This window comes from Aulonocara stuartgranti, assembly GCF_965226115.1.
Source record: "Aulonocara stuartgranti genome assembly, chromosome: 23".
Lineage (NCBI taxonomy): Eukaryota > Metazoa > Chordata > Actinopteri > Cichliformes > Cichlidae > Aulonocara > Aulonocara stuartgranti.
This window is the reverse complement of record NC_138958.1, coordinates 14,471,586-14,488,937: the sequence shown is the minus strand read 5'-3', so window position 1 is coordinate 14,488,937 and position 17,352 is coordinate 14,471,586. Positions and strand designations below refer to the sequence as shown.

The following is a 17,352-nucleotide window of genomic DNA, read 5'->3' as shown; positions in this document are numbered from 1 at the left end:
TTTAAAAGCCAACCAAACTTATTCACAAAATTCATCACACAAACTTGCAGTTATTTGTTTATATTCAGAGTGTTACTGTGGAGAGTGGAAAACAACAGTAATCATAGAAGCAATGCGCCAAAATAAAAGGAAAGTGAATGTGGGATCAGAGGAAAAATAATATTAAAGAAATGTTCTATACATTAATATAAAGGCACTATCAGTTTCTTCTTGCTTGCAGTAGTACTGTACTCAAACATTCCAGCTGTTAGTCATTAGTACCTTTCTCCTACTCCAGGTTGTCCTTTCAGACTAAAAAAACCCAAAAGAACAGCAGCTGTCTTTTAAGAAAAAACATGCACATTAATATCTGTGATAAATCACTGAAATAATGTGTGAAACATGTAAAAATTGAGAAGATCTCAGTGGAATAAAAAATTACCAGTCACGCACCAAAGGATGCAATGATCCAATCTGTTTTCTTTTGCTACAATTTGGTCCAAAAACATGTTAACACAGCATGTAGGAATGTAGCCGTGACCATCTGCACTAAACACTGTTTTGAAGCTGCTGAAGTAGTTGAGGTTTCCTGCTTTTATTTTGAAAGTCCACCCAAACATCAAACATGGTAAAAAACTCTTCTTGTCTTAAGGTTTGGGAAATTCTTTCTCACAGTATAGACTGACACCTTCGTTTTCTCAACAGCTGCTCTAGCAATAAAAAAAGTAGAAATTTCACCACAGTGTCTGAAAGGATTTCCCAACTAGACCCCAGTGAAACCAGCACTGCTTAATGTCTCGTACTTTCCCAGTGTACACGACTGCTTTTCTGTTGACACTTTTAGTTCACTTTGGGGTAGATCTTTTCATAGAAGAAGCTCTGTGCAAGGACAAAGAGTTCTCCGTCTTTTTCCCTGACGGCGTGGGCACGCACAAACTGAAACTGTTCAAGTGCAAACTCGTAAAATTCATTTTCGATTTTCCAGATGTTTGACTGCTGCAACTTGGCTATTGTCTCTTTGGTGGGGGGCTTCTTCTCTGTGGTCTTCCTAAGGTGGGATTTCTTTCCTGGAGGAACACAAGAAGGTTTAATGATTCCAGGTAGCATGTTGTTACTGCTCTACTAAAAAAGCATTCAGTCAGTTAAGTGTAAATTGAGACCAGGAAAAGGATTCGTCATATAAAAGTAACTCCAGTACTGACAGGGCTCGTTTTAAGGGCATCACAGCCACAAATAAGAAGTAACAGTATGAAATTGTGTTTTGTTGCTACCTGTTCTGTAGAGATCTGTGGCTCCCTTAAAGAAGCGTGGGAGTGCTGCCTCCAGGATCATGATGAAGTCCTCGAGTTCCTCCGTTACTCCCACTAACAGGTACTCGTTTACCAGGTTGTATTTGGCCTGTTCCAGAGCCCATCTACTGCCCGCGTTCCTGCACAAGAAACGGAGATCACAGTGTGAGTGAGTTTAATTTGGATCGCCTCATCTGAAGGCCAGGCTTTTCTTCTGTTACTTATCTACGTCTTTGACATCACTGCACAATACTCCCTAGCGATAGGTGGGTATTATGCAAAGACTGAGCAGCTTTCTTGAATTCTGCCGTTCTTATTTTCATGCTAGCTCTCTTCCAGCAAACTCTAAATTTTCTCAGTGATGAGCAAAGCCGTTGTTGCATTTAAGGAGCACAATGTCCAGGAATGCTGATCATTAAAAGAAAATGACTACATGAAAGGAAAAATGTCAAACTGCATGCATTAGTAACAAGGTTACTGTGATCACACTCATTTACTGTTTAATTCCTAATAATGAAAATGAATGACTCAGTTTATTTATTATTTATTTGAAAATAATCAAAATAATCTCCAAAGGGAATTCAAAGTCTTTTCCAAACTGTACACAAGTTTTTTTCCTTCTTTTTATAACAGATGAGTAATTATGATTTTAGTCACATTTCTAATTTCACTGTACAAAAAGCTAAAAATATACATATTCCTATTGTTGAGGTGAAATTTTAGAATAATGCTGACAAAAAAAAAATCTGTCTTTGGCTTTCAAAAGACATTTGAGGGTTATGAGGATGAATGATGAATGTTTTTCTTCTTTTGGAGGATAGGGAGGCTTTAATGAGAAGATCCTAGGTTGGACATATATAAATACTGCTTCTGCCACAGGCTGTTCAGTCACTAATGAGTCTGAGTACACAGATTGTGGACTATATATCTATAATGTGCTGTTTACATCGTCTGTGTAATATGTGATTAGTGAGGAGAAAAAAAACCCAAACAGAACTATACCATATCCTCATCACTGTTTACAAACAACAGATGGAGCCTTTTCTTTCACTCAGCTTGGAGAAAGAATAAATTGTCACACTGCGACTAATTCAAAACAGTCATCTAACATTTTATAACAGATACTGACAGTGAATTACACTTTAGTAGATAGTTAATTACATTACATTCAATTAATCCTTACATTAAGATTCTATTAAGATGTAATGACACTCCTCCATGACTCACTACCTTATTCGTGTTGGAGGGGTTTGTGTGTCCCAGGGGCTATCTCTGGGTGAGGGAGCAGACAAATAGCGATTCAAAAACCCCTATGAGTGAAAGATCTAGGAAACAGCTCACGCTGCCCGGGATAGGGTTACCAGGGACGAGTATTTCAGTACCCCTTCAGCTTGCTGCCACTATGTTGGAGTTTTTCCCAGTGAACAGGAGGGTTTGGTTCCCTGAGCCTGTTTCCCTTTCGTTTGCCCTTATGCCCCGAACGACAGTTTAGAGTACCAGACCTTCTTGGTATCCGTGGGTGGAGTGCTTGAGGGTGTTCCACCTGGGGGCTCCGTCGTCTCACTTGGAGACTTGAACGCTCATGTCAACAACGACAGTGAGACCTGAAGGGGCGTGAAGGGAGGAACGGCCTCCCAGATCTGAACCCTAGCGTATCCATAAGTGCACGTGGCATCACGACACCCTAGGCCACAGGTTGATCATCAATTTTGTAAATGTATCATCAGATCTGCAGCAGTATGTTCTGGACACTTGGGTGAAGAGAGGTGCTGAACTGTCAACTGATCACCACCTGGTGGTGTGTTGGACCCTGTGGCAGGGGATGATACTGGAGAGACCTGCGGGCCCCTAAAGGTATAGTGAAGGTGCGCTAAGAATGCCTGGTAGAGGCAATGCTGCAAGGCTGTCTTGGTTATCAATGCCTCTACAATGTTGTTGGAGGTTAGAGGCCATACCTCTGGAATGGATCTTTAAGAAGAGGAAACTGGACAGTGTGCTCCAACTATAGAGGGATCACAGTCCTCAGCCTCCCCAGGGAAATCTATGCCAGGGTGCTGGAAAGGAGAGTCTGTCCGTTAGCTGAACCTCGGATACAGGAGGAAATATGTGGTTTGCGTCCTTTTCACGGAACACTGGACCAGCTCTTTACCCTCTCGAGATTACTTGAGGGTACACAGGAGTTTGCACAACCAGTCTACATGTGTTTTGTGGACTCTGAAGAAGGCGTTTTACCGTGTCCCTCTGAGTCTTCTGTGGAAAGTGCCTCGGAAGTATAGGGCTTCTGGCCCATTGCCACGAGCCATTTGATCCTTGCAAGAGCTTGGTCCGTATAGCCGGCAATAAGTTGGACTCGTTTCCAGGTGGGTGTTGGACTCCGCCTTTGTCACTGATGCTTTTCATAATTTTTAGGGGACAGAATTTCTAGGCATAGCCAAGTGGTGGAAGGCTTTCACTTGGGCGATCTCAGAATCTCATCTCTGCTTTTCGCAGATGATGTTTCCTGTAAAATAGTCAGATGTCTATTCATATTAATGTACAGAATTCACCTGCTTGCTGCTACTACTGCACATTCACCCAGTGTATATAATGTATGTATGTATGTATGTATGTATGTATATATATATATATATATATATATATATATTAGGGGTGCAACGATATTCGTATCGATATTGAACCGTTCGATACAGTGCTTTCGGTTCGGTACGCATATGTATCGAGCAATACAACATTTGTAATTTATTTTATCAATTTTCCTTCTGGCGATGCTGTCTGTGTTGAGCGCTCAGTGAATCTGCATTCGACTACTCCGCCTAGGCTCGACAGTGCAGCCTAGGCGGAGTAGTCGAATGCAGATTCACTGAGCGCTCAACACAGACAGCATAGTCAGAAGGAAGAGCGCAGGGCAAGCTAGCGAGACAGAAGTGGACCTCCCCACCCTCATTCAGATCTGGCGTTTGGAATTATTTTGGTTTTCATGTGACGTATGACCCTGAAGGTAAGCGAGTCATGGACTAAAGTAAAACAGTATGTTGGATGTGCCACGCAATGCTCAATTACATTGGTGTGAACTAGTGTGTTAGCGCAGTTAGCTCGTTAAGTGTTGGCTGTCTAGCCCCATGCACGGAGCGATCGGCGGTAGCTCGTTAACGGAGATTTGCCGTGTTGTGGCGTTAAGGTCATTTCAACGAGATTAACCTGAAAGCACTAGTGGGAACACAACGAATATGACTGCACATTTACGCCGACATCATCCTAGTGCAAAAACAAAAACAACAAGCATGCATGCTACTAACTTTAGCCGAGTCATTTAGACAGCTGTTAGCACATGATTCTCCTTATGCTGCTGAGAATATAGCCCAGAAGAAGCGGATAGTATAGCTTTTATTTTGGAAAGAGCCATTTCTCTGTAATAAACTCTCTTTTCCAAAGATGAGTGATTCCTCAATCAGATACAGGGCTCGCAATATCGCTAGCCCGACGTCCCGGAGCTAGCGATCTTTTCAGTCGGGCTACCAAAATCTATCTCTTCCCTGCCCGTCGGGCTATTGTAGGAAAAATATATGTCAATGCTTTTGCATTCTTTCAGAAATGTAGCTGGGTAATTATGTCATTGGCATCGGTGAGCCACTGTCAATATGTGACATATTGAAATCGCGTTTGAATTTGCGCTTGTTTTTTTGCTTTCACTTTGCAATCCTGCGAACTGTGTATAGAGAGTGACAGCACTGATCTGTGAGTGATGATAATTTGTGCACCAATTCCTCTGACATCGTCTTATTAATCGTTAGCTTACTATGCAAACATGACAAGTGAAATCTCCCGCAGCTGAGCTTATGTGAGTGCATGTGTAAAAGCATTTCAGTTCTGCTGAGCCAAATAAGACAGGTCAGGGTGAAGAAGTGACAGCCAAAGAAAAGCTTACCACAAAACGGAGAAGTTATGACAAATCAGACTATAAGGCAAAAAGAAAGTGCAGCTTTATGGTTTCATGGACAAAAGAATTTCTGTGGCTGCGATATGATGAGCTAAATAACCAGGGCTGCACATAAGTGGTCCGCAGGTGCGCATTCGCTGTCAAAATAAAAAACACGCACAAGGGTTAGGGTTAAATTTAAAAACTGTACTTTTGAGTTAAAATATATATTTATAATTTTAATAAATGACAAATAAAAAATGCATGAACATTTTTTTTGTATCGAAAAAATATCGAACCGTGACACCAAAGTATCGAACCGAACCGAACCGTGAATTTTGTGTATCGTTGCACCCCTAATATATATATATATATAAAATGTTCTTCCTCTACACCCCCCCCCCAATTTTTGCACATGTCGGGGAGCGTGTCAGGCTACATTTCACTGTGTGTTATACTTGTATAACTATGCATGTGACAAATAAAGAACCTTGAACCTTGAACCTTGGTTCTGATGGCTTCGTCAGGTGGTGGCCTCCAGCTCGCACTGAAGCAGTTCGCAGCTGAGTGTGAAGCAGTGGGAATGAGCAACTCCAAGTCTGAAGCCATGGTCCTCTGAAGCTCACAATTGATGGGAGCGGGCGATCGACAGACGGATTGGGTCCGTCGTGGTGAAGAGAGAGCTGAGTGTAAAGGCAAAGCTCTGTATTTACCGGCCGATCTACATTCCTACCCTCATCTACGGTCACGAGCTTTGGGTAGTGGCTGAAAGAATGAGATCATATATACAAGTGGCAGAAATTTGCTTTCCTCAAAGGGTGGCTGGCGTCTCCCTTAGAGACAGGGTGATGAGTTCAGCCATCTGGTAGGCCCTCAGAGTAGAGCCACTATTCCTCACTTTGAAAGGAGTCATTTGAAGTGGTTTGGGCATCTGACAAGGATGGCTCCTGGCTGACGTGTTCTGGGGATTGTCCCATCAGGAGGACGCCCTGTGGCATGACCCGGGACATGCTGGACATGCACCCTCTCTACATTTATTTGTATTTCCCATTTTGTCCCTTCGAAACGACTTCTGCCCTGCGCCACTGCTGCATCCCGTTGATGCTAAGCTAGCAGCCTAAACAGGAGTTGTAGCAGTTCAGAGAAAGAGAATGATCGGGCTGTCAGGTGCAGCCCACTCACCAGCACTCTGAATAGTGACCACAGAAGAAAGGGATCTGCAACCACAGTTTCTCCGGAGCACAGTCAGACCCACCTGATGACACACACTCATCAAAGGTCTGAAACACAATGCGAAACGCTTGTCATTGTATTATCCAGACAAAAAACAGGTCATTCGAAAAGGATGCAAGCTGTAAAAGAAGCACCTTCTTGTCTCCTTGTTTCCTTCGTCGAAGGCCTGGTCTGTAGTCATCTCCAAAACGTAAAAAATAGTAGTACGATACAAGGCGCTCTATGGGATCACGCACCACATTGATGTACAGTGGTTTACCTTTCATGCCATGTCTGAACAAAAAGAAAAGGGAGGGCACATTCTTTAAAATCTTTCGAGACTTAATTTATACTTCACTGCAGCAGCACATGAAGCTGTGCTGCTGAATTTTATTGCATTCAAAAAGCATATTCTCCCTAGTGAAAGCATGGAGCAGCATCAGGGAGTGAGAGTGCAAGTTAACCGAATCTCTCTCACTGAGAAACACTTAGACCATTAGAATAATTACCTGTGATCACAGAGATGATAGTGTCAGGGGAGATAAGGACAACAATGCCATTAATCAACACTAAAGCACATGTTAGCGATCAATACGTGACCTCCCTTTATCTGCTCTGCTGGCTGTTTGTAACTAATCTGGATATTAATGGTATTACAGGAAATGAAGGGCCTTACTTTGAGAAGTCCAGATAAGCTACATGGCCGTGGTAGAAGCCGGGCTTCATCTCTCTCCATGAGGTGACGTTCCTGACAAAGCGCACCTGGAGACAAAGATAATGGAAACTAATTACGGAGCCGCGGGGAAACGGAGCCACAACAGAAATGTTTGTGCTACATGTTGCTACAAACTTTACTCAGTTACAGCGCAGAGTTCAAATACAGCAAAAGTGTCAACCCTTCCCAATGAACAAATGAGCATTTGCATTCATATTTATAACTGGAACACATTTTGATAATGAATAATAAATACTAATAATTTTTGGTCATGTGACAGGGTGGAGCCCTGTAGGTCAAAACGCTGTTATAACATGCAGGTGAATCCCAAAGAAGTACATGCCTGTCACTTCTTCGTCTGTTTTCAAGCACAAGCTCTGAACAAGCTGCAGATTTTGAGCACTTGAATTTCACATACAGCTCCAGTCACTAAAACATCCTTGACAGAGTCTTTCCTCTTACACTGCGCCACTGAATGGACAGAATATTTATCCATGCATGTTTTTGGTCTGGATGAGTCACAAAAGCTGCCGTTTAAGGAGAAGAAGTTCAAAGTAGAATGTCAAAGTAAAAACAAGCGTTAAGTAGCTAATGTCCATCCATTTTCTAAACCACTTATCCAATTTAGAGGGCTTGAGCCTAACCCAGCTGTCACAGAGGCAGGATACATACCGAACAGGTCGTCTGTCAGTCCACTGAACGGCTAACATAGAGAGACACAATCGCACTCTGATCTAACATGCGTGTCTTCAGCTTGTGGGAGGAAACTGGAGTACAGAAATTCTTTATCATAAAGATACTACAGAAATGAAACATGAGTATTAATGGTGTACACATTACATGATGATAACGTAATGATCTAAAACTCTGAGATTACTTAAAATGTGTTTATGTAAGCTTGAAAAGAAGTTCTTACTTAAATAAGGCACATAATCTGGTAACATTAAAAAAATTATTTCAATCAAATTCTGGCACCGACGTCTGTATAAAAGGTTCCTTAAGCTGTAACATTGTGTTCAAACAGTGTTCGGATGAAATGAAGATGATTAAATTGTGTGTCTACTAAAAGGTTTCTAAGGAAACTGCACATGGAGCACTAAAACACTGGAAAGTGGATCAGGTGGAACCAAAGCACAAATCACTGAAAATTACTTCATAGATTCATAGAATTTTCTAAATAGAGAACAAAAGCCTCTAAATAGAAAGAATACTGTCAAAGAAAGGCCGTTTACATCCTTAGAGGACGAGCAGCATCTGTGACCAAATGCTGAGGAGAGCAAACAAGGCCAAAAACTTTGAGAGGGTTAAGAAAGACAGATTTAGATGTGAACAAAACTTTATTACAGAAAAGTGAAATGTAAGGACACATACAGAATTATACCACAGCATATCAAGCCCACAGGGAAACAGGGTGATGGGAATATTGAAATCTTCTGGAATAAAACTGGTTCTTGAATGCTGCAGTCAGGAAAACAAAACAGAAGCAAACAAACACTAAGCTAATCTGAAGTTCAGGGACTTTTTGTGCCCAAGGCACAACACAAGACCTCATTTACATTTGCAATCATATCTGCTTGTATGAACAGTATTCAGTATACAACAGCCCACAGTTGGAGTTATAAAACCAAGCATGACAGAAAGACTGCAAACATACTGGCGACGCAGACGGTGACGTGCTGAATCACAATATGTAAACACTCTTAGCATATAACGCATCGCTTATAAATGTATTTCATCACAGACACCAAAATCAGCAGTGTTGATAAATATAAACCAAATCTAACCTAATAAAAACAGTCTAATATGTATTACACCATCTCCCTATCACATCCACCACCTTCAGAGCAGAGAGAAGGCAACTGGACTGCGGGTTGATATCAAGCTGGTGGCAGGGTTCAGGAAAGTCTGGTTTGCCTTATATATGATGCTTATTACCTTGAAAGACAAATTACCGTAATGAATTTCAGAAAATTTGAGAGCACTGAAGAATGTTAGGGTCAGTTGGTTCCATCAGTATTTAACTGTATAAATGACCAGGATGATGTTAAGTTTTCTTTCAGATTCTGCAAACATGGCCTCTCCACGAATACACTGGATGCGCAGTGGCAGCTCTCACCTGCATATCATCACCACCTGCACATATCCACTGCCTGGTAATAGATGTTTTTATTATAATGCACCAACTCAAATAAAATACACTCACCAAATTACGGTGACACACATCACTGCAGTAAGAAGAACCAATGAACACCAACCTAAATATGATCCATAGATATTCATGGGGTGCTTTGACCATTTGTGGAATGAGGGTGGTAAACATAAAGAGGTTTAGATATGAGGCTGGTGTAGATACATTCCCAGATGGACTATTATTATTATTATTATTATTATTATTATTTACAAAGTGGAATATGTACCTTTTTAAAATCTGCCTTTTATTTGCTCAAACTATTTTTGTTTTTTCTGCTCACGCTTAATATGGAGCCCATCCACTCTTTGATTAATGAGGCCCCTTGGACTTGCTTTAGGGTACACCACCAGTCTAAACCAGCGGACCAGTACCGGGCCGCGAGAGTTGAGGCTCGGGTGTGAAATCTATGGTTTTCAGGGTTATTATCGTTAACTCTGTTTCCCTGGGTCTTTTCCCGTTGTTGTACTTCTGTCTTATTTTGAAAGAAGTATTTACGTGTTACCATAGCGACCAGAGAGCATTAAGGGGCAGAGAGGAGGATGTTAGTCGCATTTCAGGAGGATGCTGCTAATAAAGTTACACAATTACACTGTGAATTTGCGTTTATTATTATATTTACAAATACCACCGTTTTTGTCTTGGTCGTATCATTTTATTTTGTTGGTGCAAAAAAGATTGGGGACCACTGATCTAAACTATTAAATAACTAAACGCCTTAGACGTTATAAACTTTAGCTTCTAGTGTAAATTATGCCACTGATCAACAGCATAAAAACACAACACATTACACACATGGACAATATTATGGACAATTAATTATGACATTTGAAACATACACAGATTAATATCACCCTACACTATTAATAAATATCGCAAAGTCAAACATACCTTGGCTGGACTGGATGTTTTAACTTGATACAAAAGTGTTCATATGTAAAAATGAATCTTGGCCGTGACGGGACTGCAGACTGTTGTTTACCCTCATACGTGTGTGTGTGTGTGTGTGTGTGTGTGTGTGTGTGTGTGTGTGTGTGTGTGTGTGTGTGTGTGTGTGTGTGTGTGTGCGTGCGTGTGTGTGGTGAGTAGGTGCGAGCCTGTTGTGAGACGGCAGACAGGATATTACTTTGGCAACTACAAATAACACCACTATAGCTTCAGGGCATTTACACTGTGTGAACTGAGCTGCTCTCAGCAGTAAACATTCACTAAGAGTAACAGGATGCGGAGAAAGACACAGACAATTCTCAAACCAAAATATCATCAGGTTTCATTATTTTCAACGTGCAAACAAACACACCGGAGAGAGGGATTCATTAACAGACAACAGCCGCAGATGATTTTCCCTTCCACCACCACAGAGTACCTTTTTCATGAGTGATGTGGATCATCAGAATAGCGTGAAATTGGCAACTCTGTTTATTATAAGTGTTATTAATGAGAATAAGAGATGCAGCAATGTGCCAACACTGGCACAAAAGCAGGAAAGGGGATCGCTTGCAAGTAAACAAGGAAGCAAACAGGATACTAAATGTTAAAACTTTAAAAACACATTTTCTCTGACCTGAAGATTGCACATTCTTAAATATTCTCTCTAGGACTTCAGCATGTAAGAGTTGCAGAAATATGTCAAAAACAAAGTTAGCTCAACCTAGTGAGATGAGGGACAATAATGAATATTTCTAAGATACAGAAGAAACATTAGTGGAAAATACTCCACTGCGATCTGTCTAGGTATAGAAGCATAAACAGAGCCTTTAAAAATGTATTCCTGCGCAAAATATAATAAACGTTACTCTGTCATTTTGGCTGAGTGTGTGAAGTCTTACTTGGTCTTGTAGAGACATGACAGGGTTGTTCTTGGTTGTGTTGATGTGCAGAACGTGGAAGCGATTCTTCCCACACAGGTCATAGGCGATGTTAGTGAAGGACGTGCTGGCTGTTTTGGGCACTCTGTTGTAGATGATGACCGTGTCGTCGTTTTCTACTATCGGCGAAACTTCCCGCCCACCCCCGTATTCGCTGTGACGCTGCTCTACTTCGGCCACCTCGTGTCTGGCTATGGTGCGTTCTGAACAAGGAAGTAAACACAGTTTGTTGTTAACATTTTAATTAAACAGCGCACAACTGAATAAGCACAATATTATAATATTCGATTTAGCACTAAAAAAGGACAGTCACTCCAGCTTATCACACCACCATGAAATAGTCAGTCAGTAGTTTTAGGGAGCAATTTGCATGCCAGGTAGCTGGATGTTGTTCGAAGAGATTTATTTAACCTTTATGTCTTCCTATTCGTCTTCTTTGTATTTGCTGATTAGCTAAACAGCTGGAATGAGTGAGGAGCAGGAGCAGACTGGCAGCTGCCAGATGAAATAAACCCTGAGATGAGATTCTCCCCTCCCACAGGAACATGGCATAAGGCCAGTGAAGCTTGTTAGTTAGCATGCCTTAATTAAAGAAAACAACAAGTCCTTCAAAGCACAATAACATCAAAACAAGTAATTAGGCTTTTGATGATAACATTGACAGGAGGCATAATTAAAGGTGTTTTCTCCCTCTTCTTTTCTCCACTGCAATGTTAATTAAAGACAATTACGCGAATGGCCTTGTGTCTCTTAGACCGGATGTGTGGCGCTCAGTATGCTGCAACATCCAGCAGTCCAGCAAATCCTTTACTGTCTGACACGATGAAGGCTGATGAAGCTCGGGGGGTGGAGGCTGTTTGAGTTCCTTTTGTCTCCATTTTAAGGCAGATGGATGGTCACTTATATTAAAGATTAAAGAAAATGGGATGTGTGCATATTTTTCTGTTAGGCGTGTGTTCCTGGTAACTTATTTACGGGTTGATTAAATGGAAGAAAAAATAGTCAGACCAGTCTTTAAGCAAGAACGACAGTGAAAGCAGTCCAAATTGAGCACAGTGTAAGTGGTGAGGTTAAACTAATGCATTTGTATTTAATGAGAGCCGCTTGAAAGCATATTTTGTATGACGTAAAAATGTCAAAATGCTGTTGAGATGGCTATGGAGCCGAATCTGGAACAAAATCTTTCTCAAGAAAAAAGATTAAACTAAGTACACTGGCAGGCGTCAGTGCTACTCAGCATCCTAGTAGATACACATATGACTTCTTGTTATCGAATTCAGAAGATTTTCAGGGAACCTTTGATGGCTGAGGAATAAAAATACTGAAACTACAACTTCAACAGTTTATTCAAACTAAAAAAAACATGTACAGTTATTTTTTCTGTGTTAATTTCCTGTAAGCATTAATTACTTTCATCTTTACTTTGATACAGTATAACTTTTGATATTTAAGATCATGATTTTTTCAGTTGGAAATTTTATGTTTGCAGATTTGGGTGTGTTTTTAGCCTTTTAAATCATCTTTGATTGATGAGTTTTGGCCTTGATCTCGCAGGGCGTCAATGTGGCATTAACTGAGAGAAGGGTGGAATCATGAGCGATGACTTCAGATATGTTGTGGAATGCACACAATGTCTGTGTAGGTTCTCAGTCATCCAGGTCATGGAAATTTAAGGCACTTGGAAAGAAAAGCGACTGGACTTCCTCTTTGAAGAGAAAGGAAACCTCAACATTGAAGTTTACCGGAAGCCCACACACCCAGATCAGTACCTATTCTTTGACTCCCACCACCCTCTGGAACACAAACTTGAAGTAATCAGGACCCTGCAAAACTGAGCCAAAAACATTCCCTCTAAGCCAGAAGGGAAAGAAAGGGAACACACATAGGTAAAGAAAGCTCTTAAAATATTACACCAACTAAGGAGAAAATGAATGACAAACAGAACAATATTGTTATCTCTTATGTAGCAAGTTTATCAGAGAAACTCGGGAGAATCTTCTCCAACTATGACATCCCAGTATACCTCAAACCCACCAATACACTCAGACAAACACTGGTTCTTCCCAAGGACAAAACTCCTAAACAAAAACTAAACTACGTAATATATGCTGTTTTCTGCATCGAGGAGCGCTCAGACCTCTACAGTGGAGAAAACAAAGAGCCAGTCCATAAACACATGGCACAACACGGAAGAGCCACCTCAACAGGACAAGACTCAGCTGTACATCTGCATCTAAAAGACAAAGAAGACAGATGGACTGAAAGAGCCATCTACAGTGGCTTGCAAAAGTATTCGGCCCCCTTGAACTTTGCAGTTATTTATTTGTAAAAAATGTTTGGAATCATGTATGATTTTCGTTCCACTTCTCACGTGTACACCACTTTGTGTTGGTCTTTCACGTGGAATTCCAATAAAATTGATTCATTTTGCAAGCCACTGTATGTGCACAGAGGGGGTGGCTTACAACACCAACTGTCTGCCACCCGCAATCCAGTGTTGAGATCCCTTCCGAAGCACCTTAACACCCACTCACGTCACTTGATCTCAATAGGTCACAGGACAGGGTGAGGCAAGGTCTTAAAATGGTTTCACCCAATACCTCTGTTAATAATGACCCACACCCTTTTTCATACCTTGGCTCATGTGATGAGTCTACGACCCTCTTAAGGGACAACTCCCAATACAGCTTAAAAAGCTGGGACTCTCTGCCATTTGGACTTAAAACTGAAGAAGCTTCTCAAATGAGAGGTGAAACATCTTCTATTCTATTGTATTCATTTGTATTATTTTAAACATTAAAATACTTAATTATCACTTCCACAACATCTGCTTGATTAGGCTTATAAAATGCGGATGACCAGGGTTAATTTTCTTGGTTGCCAGGGCGACACATCCCCTCTGAATAAATTTAGTCAAAAAAATGTGATAATTATTATCCTTGAATATAAACTAATAAGATTTATTATAAGTCACTATTTCACATTTTGCTGTGAGCACATATTCCCAATATACACGTGTACAGCTCGCTTCAATCAAACTTTATTAGTAAGTGATGAAAAACACTGTTTGTGTTTATCTTAGAAGTCCATTGCACAAAACTACTACTAATCTTCTGGTTTCTAAACGGATATAGCCTCCAGTGTCAGCGTTTTTCAGTGTCCCAAATTTCTTCTAAAGTTGGGAAACGAGCTCAAACTTGCAGACACACAGAGCCAAATGAAGATCAGATCCTGCTGTAGATGATTTGGCCTCACAGAGCTCTGATCCAAACAAAATGATTCATGGCAGCATTTCTGTGTTCAACCACGCTTGACGTTTTGTGCTTGTAACCCAACATGGAACTTGTCTGTGTTTCCAGGAATCTTTACTGAATATTAATGTGGAATGTCTGGCAGTCTGCGCAGGTGATGGCTGCACTCTGTTTTCACATTTGAAAGGTACAAGTGAAAGAAGTAATTGTGCAGTAAGGAATCAACATGGCTAGTTTACAAAAAGTTGTCATCACTTGTGTGTACTTTTCTGCAATAAATGTTTAAAATTACTTTTGAAAAAAATGTCTATATATTATATTCTTATGTTGATGACCAAAGATTCTTTGGTGGGTGCCAAGTTTTTATTTATTTATTTACATAAACAGGGAAAACCCTGTGCTTGAAGGGATATACTTCTGATGGGTGGAAAAATATGGATTTCCATCAAAATCAAAATTAAAACATACTGGCGTTGTTTTCAGGTTTATCCTTTTCCAATTAGATCAAATCCATGTACACAATTAGCCTGGGGAGGCTTTGGTGCATAAGCTTATTGAGACTGGAATATCTATGTATGTGTGTCACATGTCTATGTTGATAAACACTACTCTTCTAAATTATCTTACAGTCTTACAATCTGATGATAATAACAAAGAGTATAATAAACACTGAATTCAATAATAAGCAAAGCCACTATGGAAACTAGCTGAAACCAAACTGAACTGAAAATAAAAATGAAAATAAATTGATCACAATAACGTCGATGTTTGAGGACTTTCAGCATTGTTATGTAAATGATTTTTAAGTTTTGAAAATCTCCTGACTTTTTTCCTATAATGTAATTTTTGGTAAAAACTTGTCCGAATGTTTTCACTTTTTATAAATTACAAATTCTATGTTGCATTGCCGCAGTTTTCAAGCCTCAATAAGCTGGGTTACTAGGTGAACCCACCTTTGCTGTGGTCTTACCTAGTTTGGCTCTGGACTCGTCCAATTTCTGGATCTGATTCTCGATCAGCAGCATCGCCACTCCGAATGCCAAAACAGCCAAAAGCTGGATCTTTGGCAGCATCATGATCCTTAAAATCCCCATCAAACAACCGAATGAATCATGCCGTGGATGCCGGTAGCTTCAGGTTTCACATCCACTGATAACGTTTAACCCAGCACAAGCGTCTGCTGCTGGAAACTGGACTGACTCGGATGTTTTGATTTATATATTGCAAATCGAAATCCGGACGCCGAGGTTAGTTGCTGAGCATCATTAGTAGATATAGAGCTCAGCAGCCATCCTGCAGGGTTAACTCAGCGTTAGCAAAACAAACTAACAGCAGCTAGCTCCGTGCTAACACTGGCCAACCTCACACTACCGGCATATTTCAAAACCAGCTTCGCTGTTCGTGTTTTATTTTGGACTTAACCTGCTTTGCCAACCGCGAGTTCGTGCTGAGCTCACAGACATGAAGGCAGTGAAACACAGGTGACTGCATGAAAGATAACCGAGTCCAAACTAAGCTTCTAGCAGGAGTGTCGCTTCTTCTTCATCCTGTGTTTTCATTGGACAACCTCAGAAGAACTCTAAAGGCTCATGTCGCCACCTACTGGACGGCAGTGTGTGCAACAATTATTCCCCACAATGCATAGAGAAAGTTCACAAGATGTTAGTGAGACAAGCTGTTTTGTATGATTTGGAAATGGTGGCGCTGACAAAAAGACAGGAGGCTGAGATGGAGAAGGGTCACTGGGAGTGACCAGAATGGACAGCATTAGAAACATGTCAGAAGGACAGTTCAGGACAGGTGCTTACAGAGTTAGAGAGGCAAGGCTGAGATGGTGTGGACATGTGCACGGAAGAGAGAGCGCATACAGTGAACAAAGGTTGCTGAAATAGAAGCTGCCAGGCAATAGAAAAAGCAGAAGACCATACAGAAACAGGAGGGTGCTTGGGATAGGGTGGGTAAGGTAGATGATCCATTCCTGCCCTAAAGGGACCAATCAAAAGAAGACGAGACGGAAAATAAGTAAAGGTTAGAACCACCATGCTTAGCCCAACAGTCCAATAGATATATAAAACCTTAATTTTGCTGTCTTTAAAGATGGTTCATCATCACTGACTATACAAAAACCATATTTAAATTCTTACACTGCTGTTTCTGTCACAATCTAAGAGGTATAGTTATGCATGTAATTTAATAAATGTAGTATTTGTTTAGTTTTTTAGAAAACAAAGTCAGTAAATAAACTCAATACAATAGTTCAGATATACACGATTCATTAAAACAACCCAACAAACATATATTTGTGGTATGTAAATACACAGAAAGTTTTAAAGATGTGCAGAAACTTTGTTAAAACACATCTAATCTACTACAATCCAAGGGTTGATCATGTGACGCTCACACATTTTAAGTTACTTCTGACTAAAAAAAACACACTGTTGCAGTCTGGCTCTCATGTGAGGACACAGGACAACCCCAAAAATAACAGAAGGTTTGCTTTACATTCCATTATAAGTTCGACTATCAACCATGTGTCTTATTTTTGTATTTTTCTCTATATAAATAAAGACATTTCCTTCATAAATTAATGCAAAAAATGTACCAGAAATTAAGAAAGGTAAGTTTGACAAATTTCCACAAGGAAGTACTTGAATGAAAGGTGCTACTCTGTTTTTAGCAATAACTTTTCATCTGATTTAAAGGTTTTTCTCCACTATGATTATGGTAGCAAGGTAGTAAACGGTTAAAAATATTATTTATTTTATAAAAGGTTACATTAAGCTGGAAACAAACAAGGAAAAAGAAGTTACTTTCCAAATCTGAAGAACTACACCCCTGAACCCTGGATAACTGCAACCTTAGCAAGAAGTGTATTTGCATAATTGCAACAGAGATCCTTCCACTTGAACCTGATCTTGGCAGATTTTGGGAAAA

At 40.4% G+C, this 17,352-nt stretch overlaps 1 protein-coding gene across 1 annotated transcript; it reads right to left on the bottom strand.

The window, feature by feature from the left end:
• Positions 1-44: 44 nt before the first annotated feature.
• Positions 45-15,976, bottom strand: hs2st1b (heparan sulfate 2-O-sulfotransferase 1b). Its single transcript, XM_082525229.1, has 7 exons — positions 15,389-15,976; positions 11,129-11,370; positions 7,073-7,158; positions 6,552-6,690; positions 6,367-6,464; positions 1,251-1,408; positions 45-1,046 (listed from the first exon to the last, which is right to left on the bottom strand). Exons 1-7 carry the CDS (start codon positions 15,510-15,512, stop codon positions 820-822), a joined length of 1,074 nt encoding a protein of 357 aa, XP_082381355.1. The 5' UTR covers positions 15,513-15,976; the 3' UTR covers positions 45-819.
• Between the last annotated feature and the right edge of the window lie 1,376 nt (positions 15,977-17,352).

Coding starts and splice junctions, on each gene's coding strand:
- hs2st1b (XM_082525229.1), bottom strand. CDS start 15,512: ATGGGGATTTTAAGGATCATGATGCTGCCAAAGATCCAGCTTTTGGCT. Junction 7,159..11,128: donor TCATGTCTCTACAAGACCAA/GTAAGACTTCAC, acceptor CTTTGTCTCCAG/GTGCGCTTTGTCAGGAACGT. Junction 1,047..1,250: donor CACAGATCTCTACAGAACAG/GTAGCAACAAAA, acceptor GTGTTCCTCCAG/GAAAGAAATCCCACCTTAGG.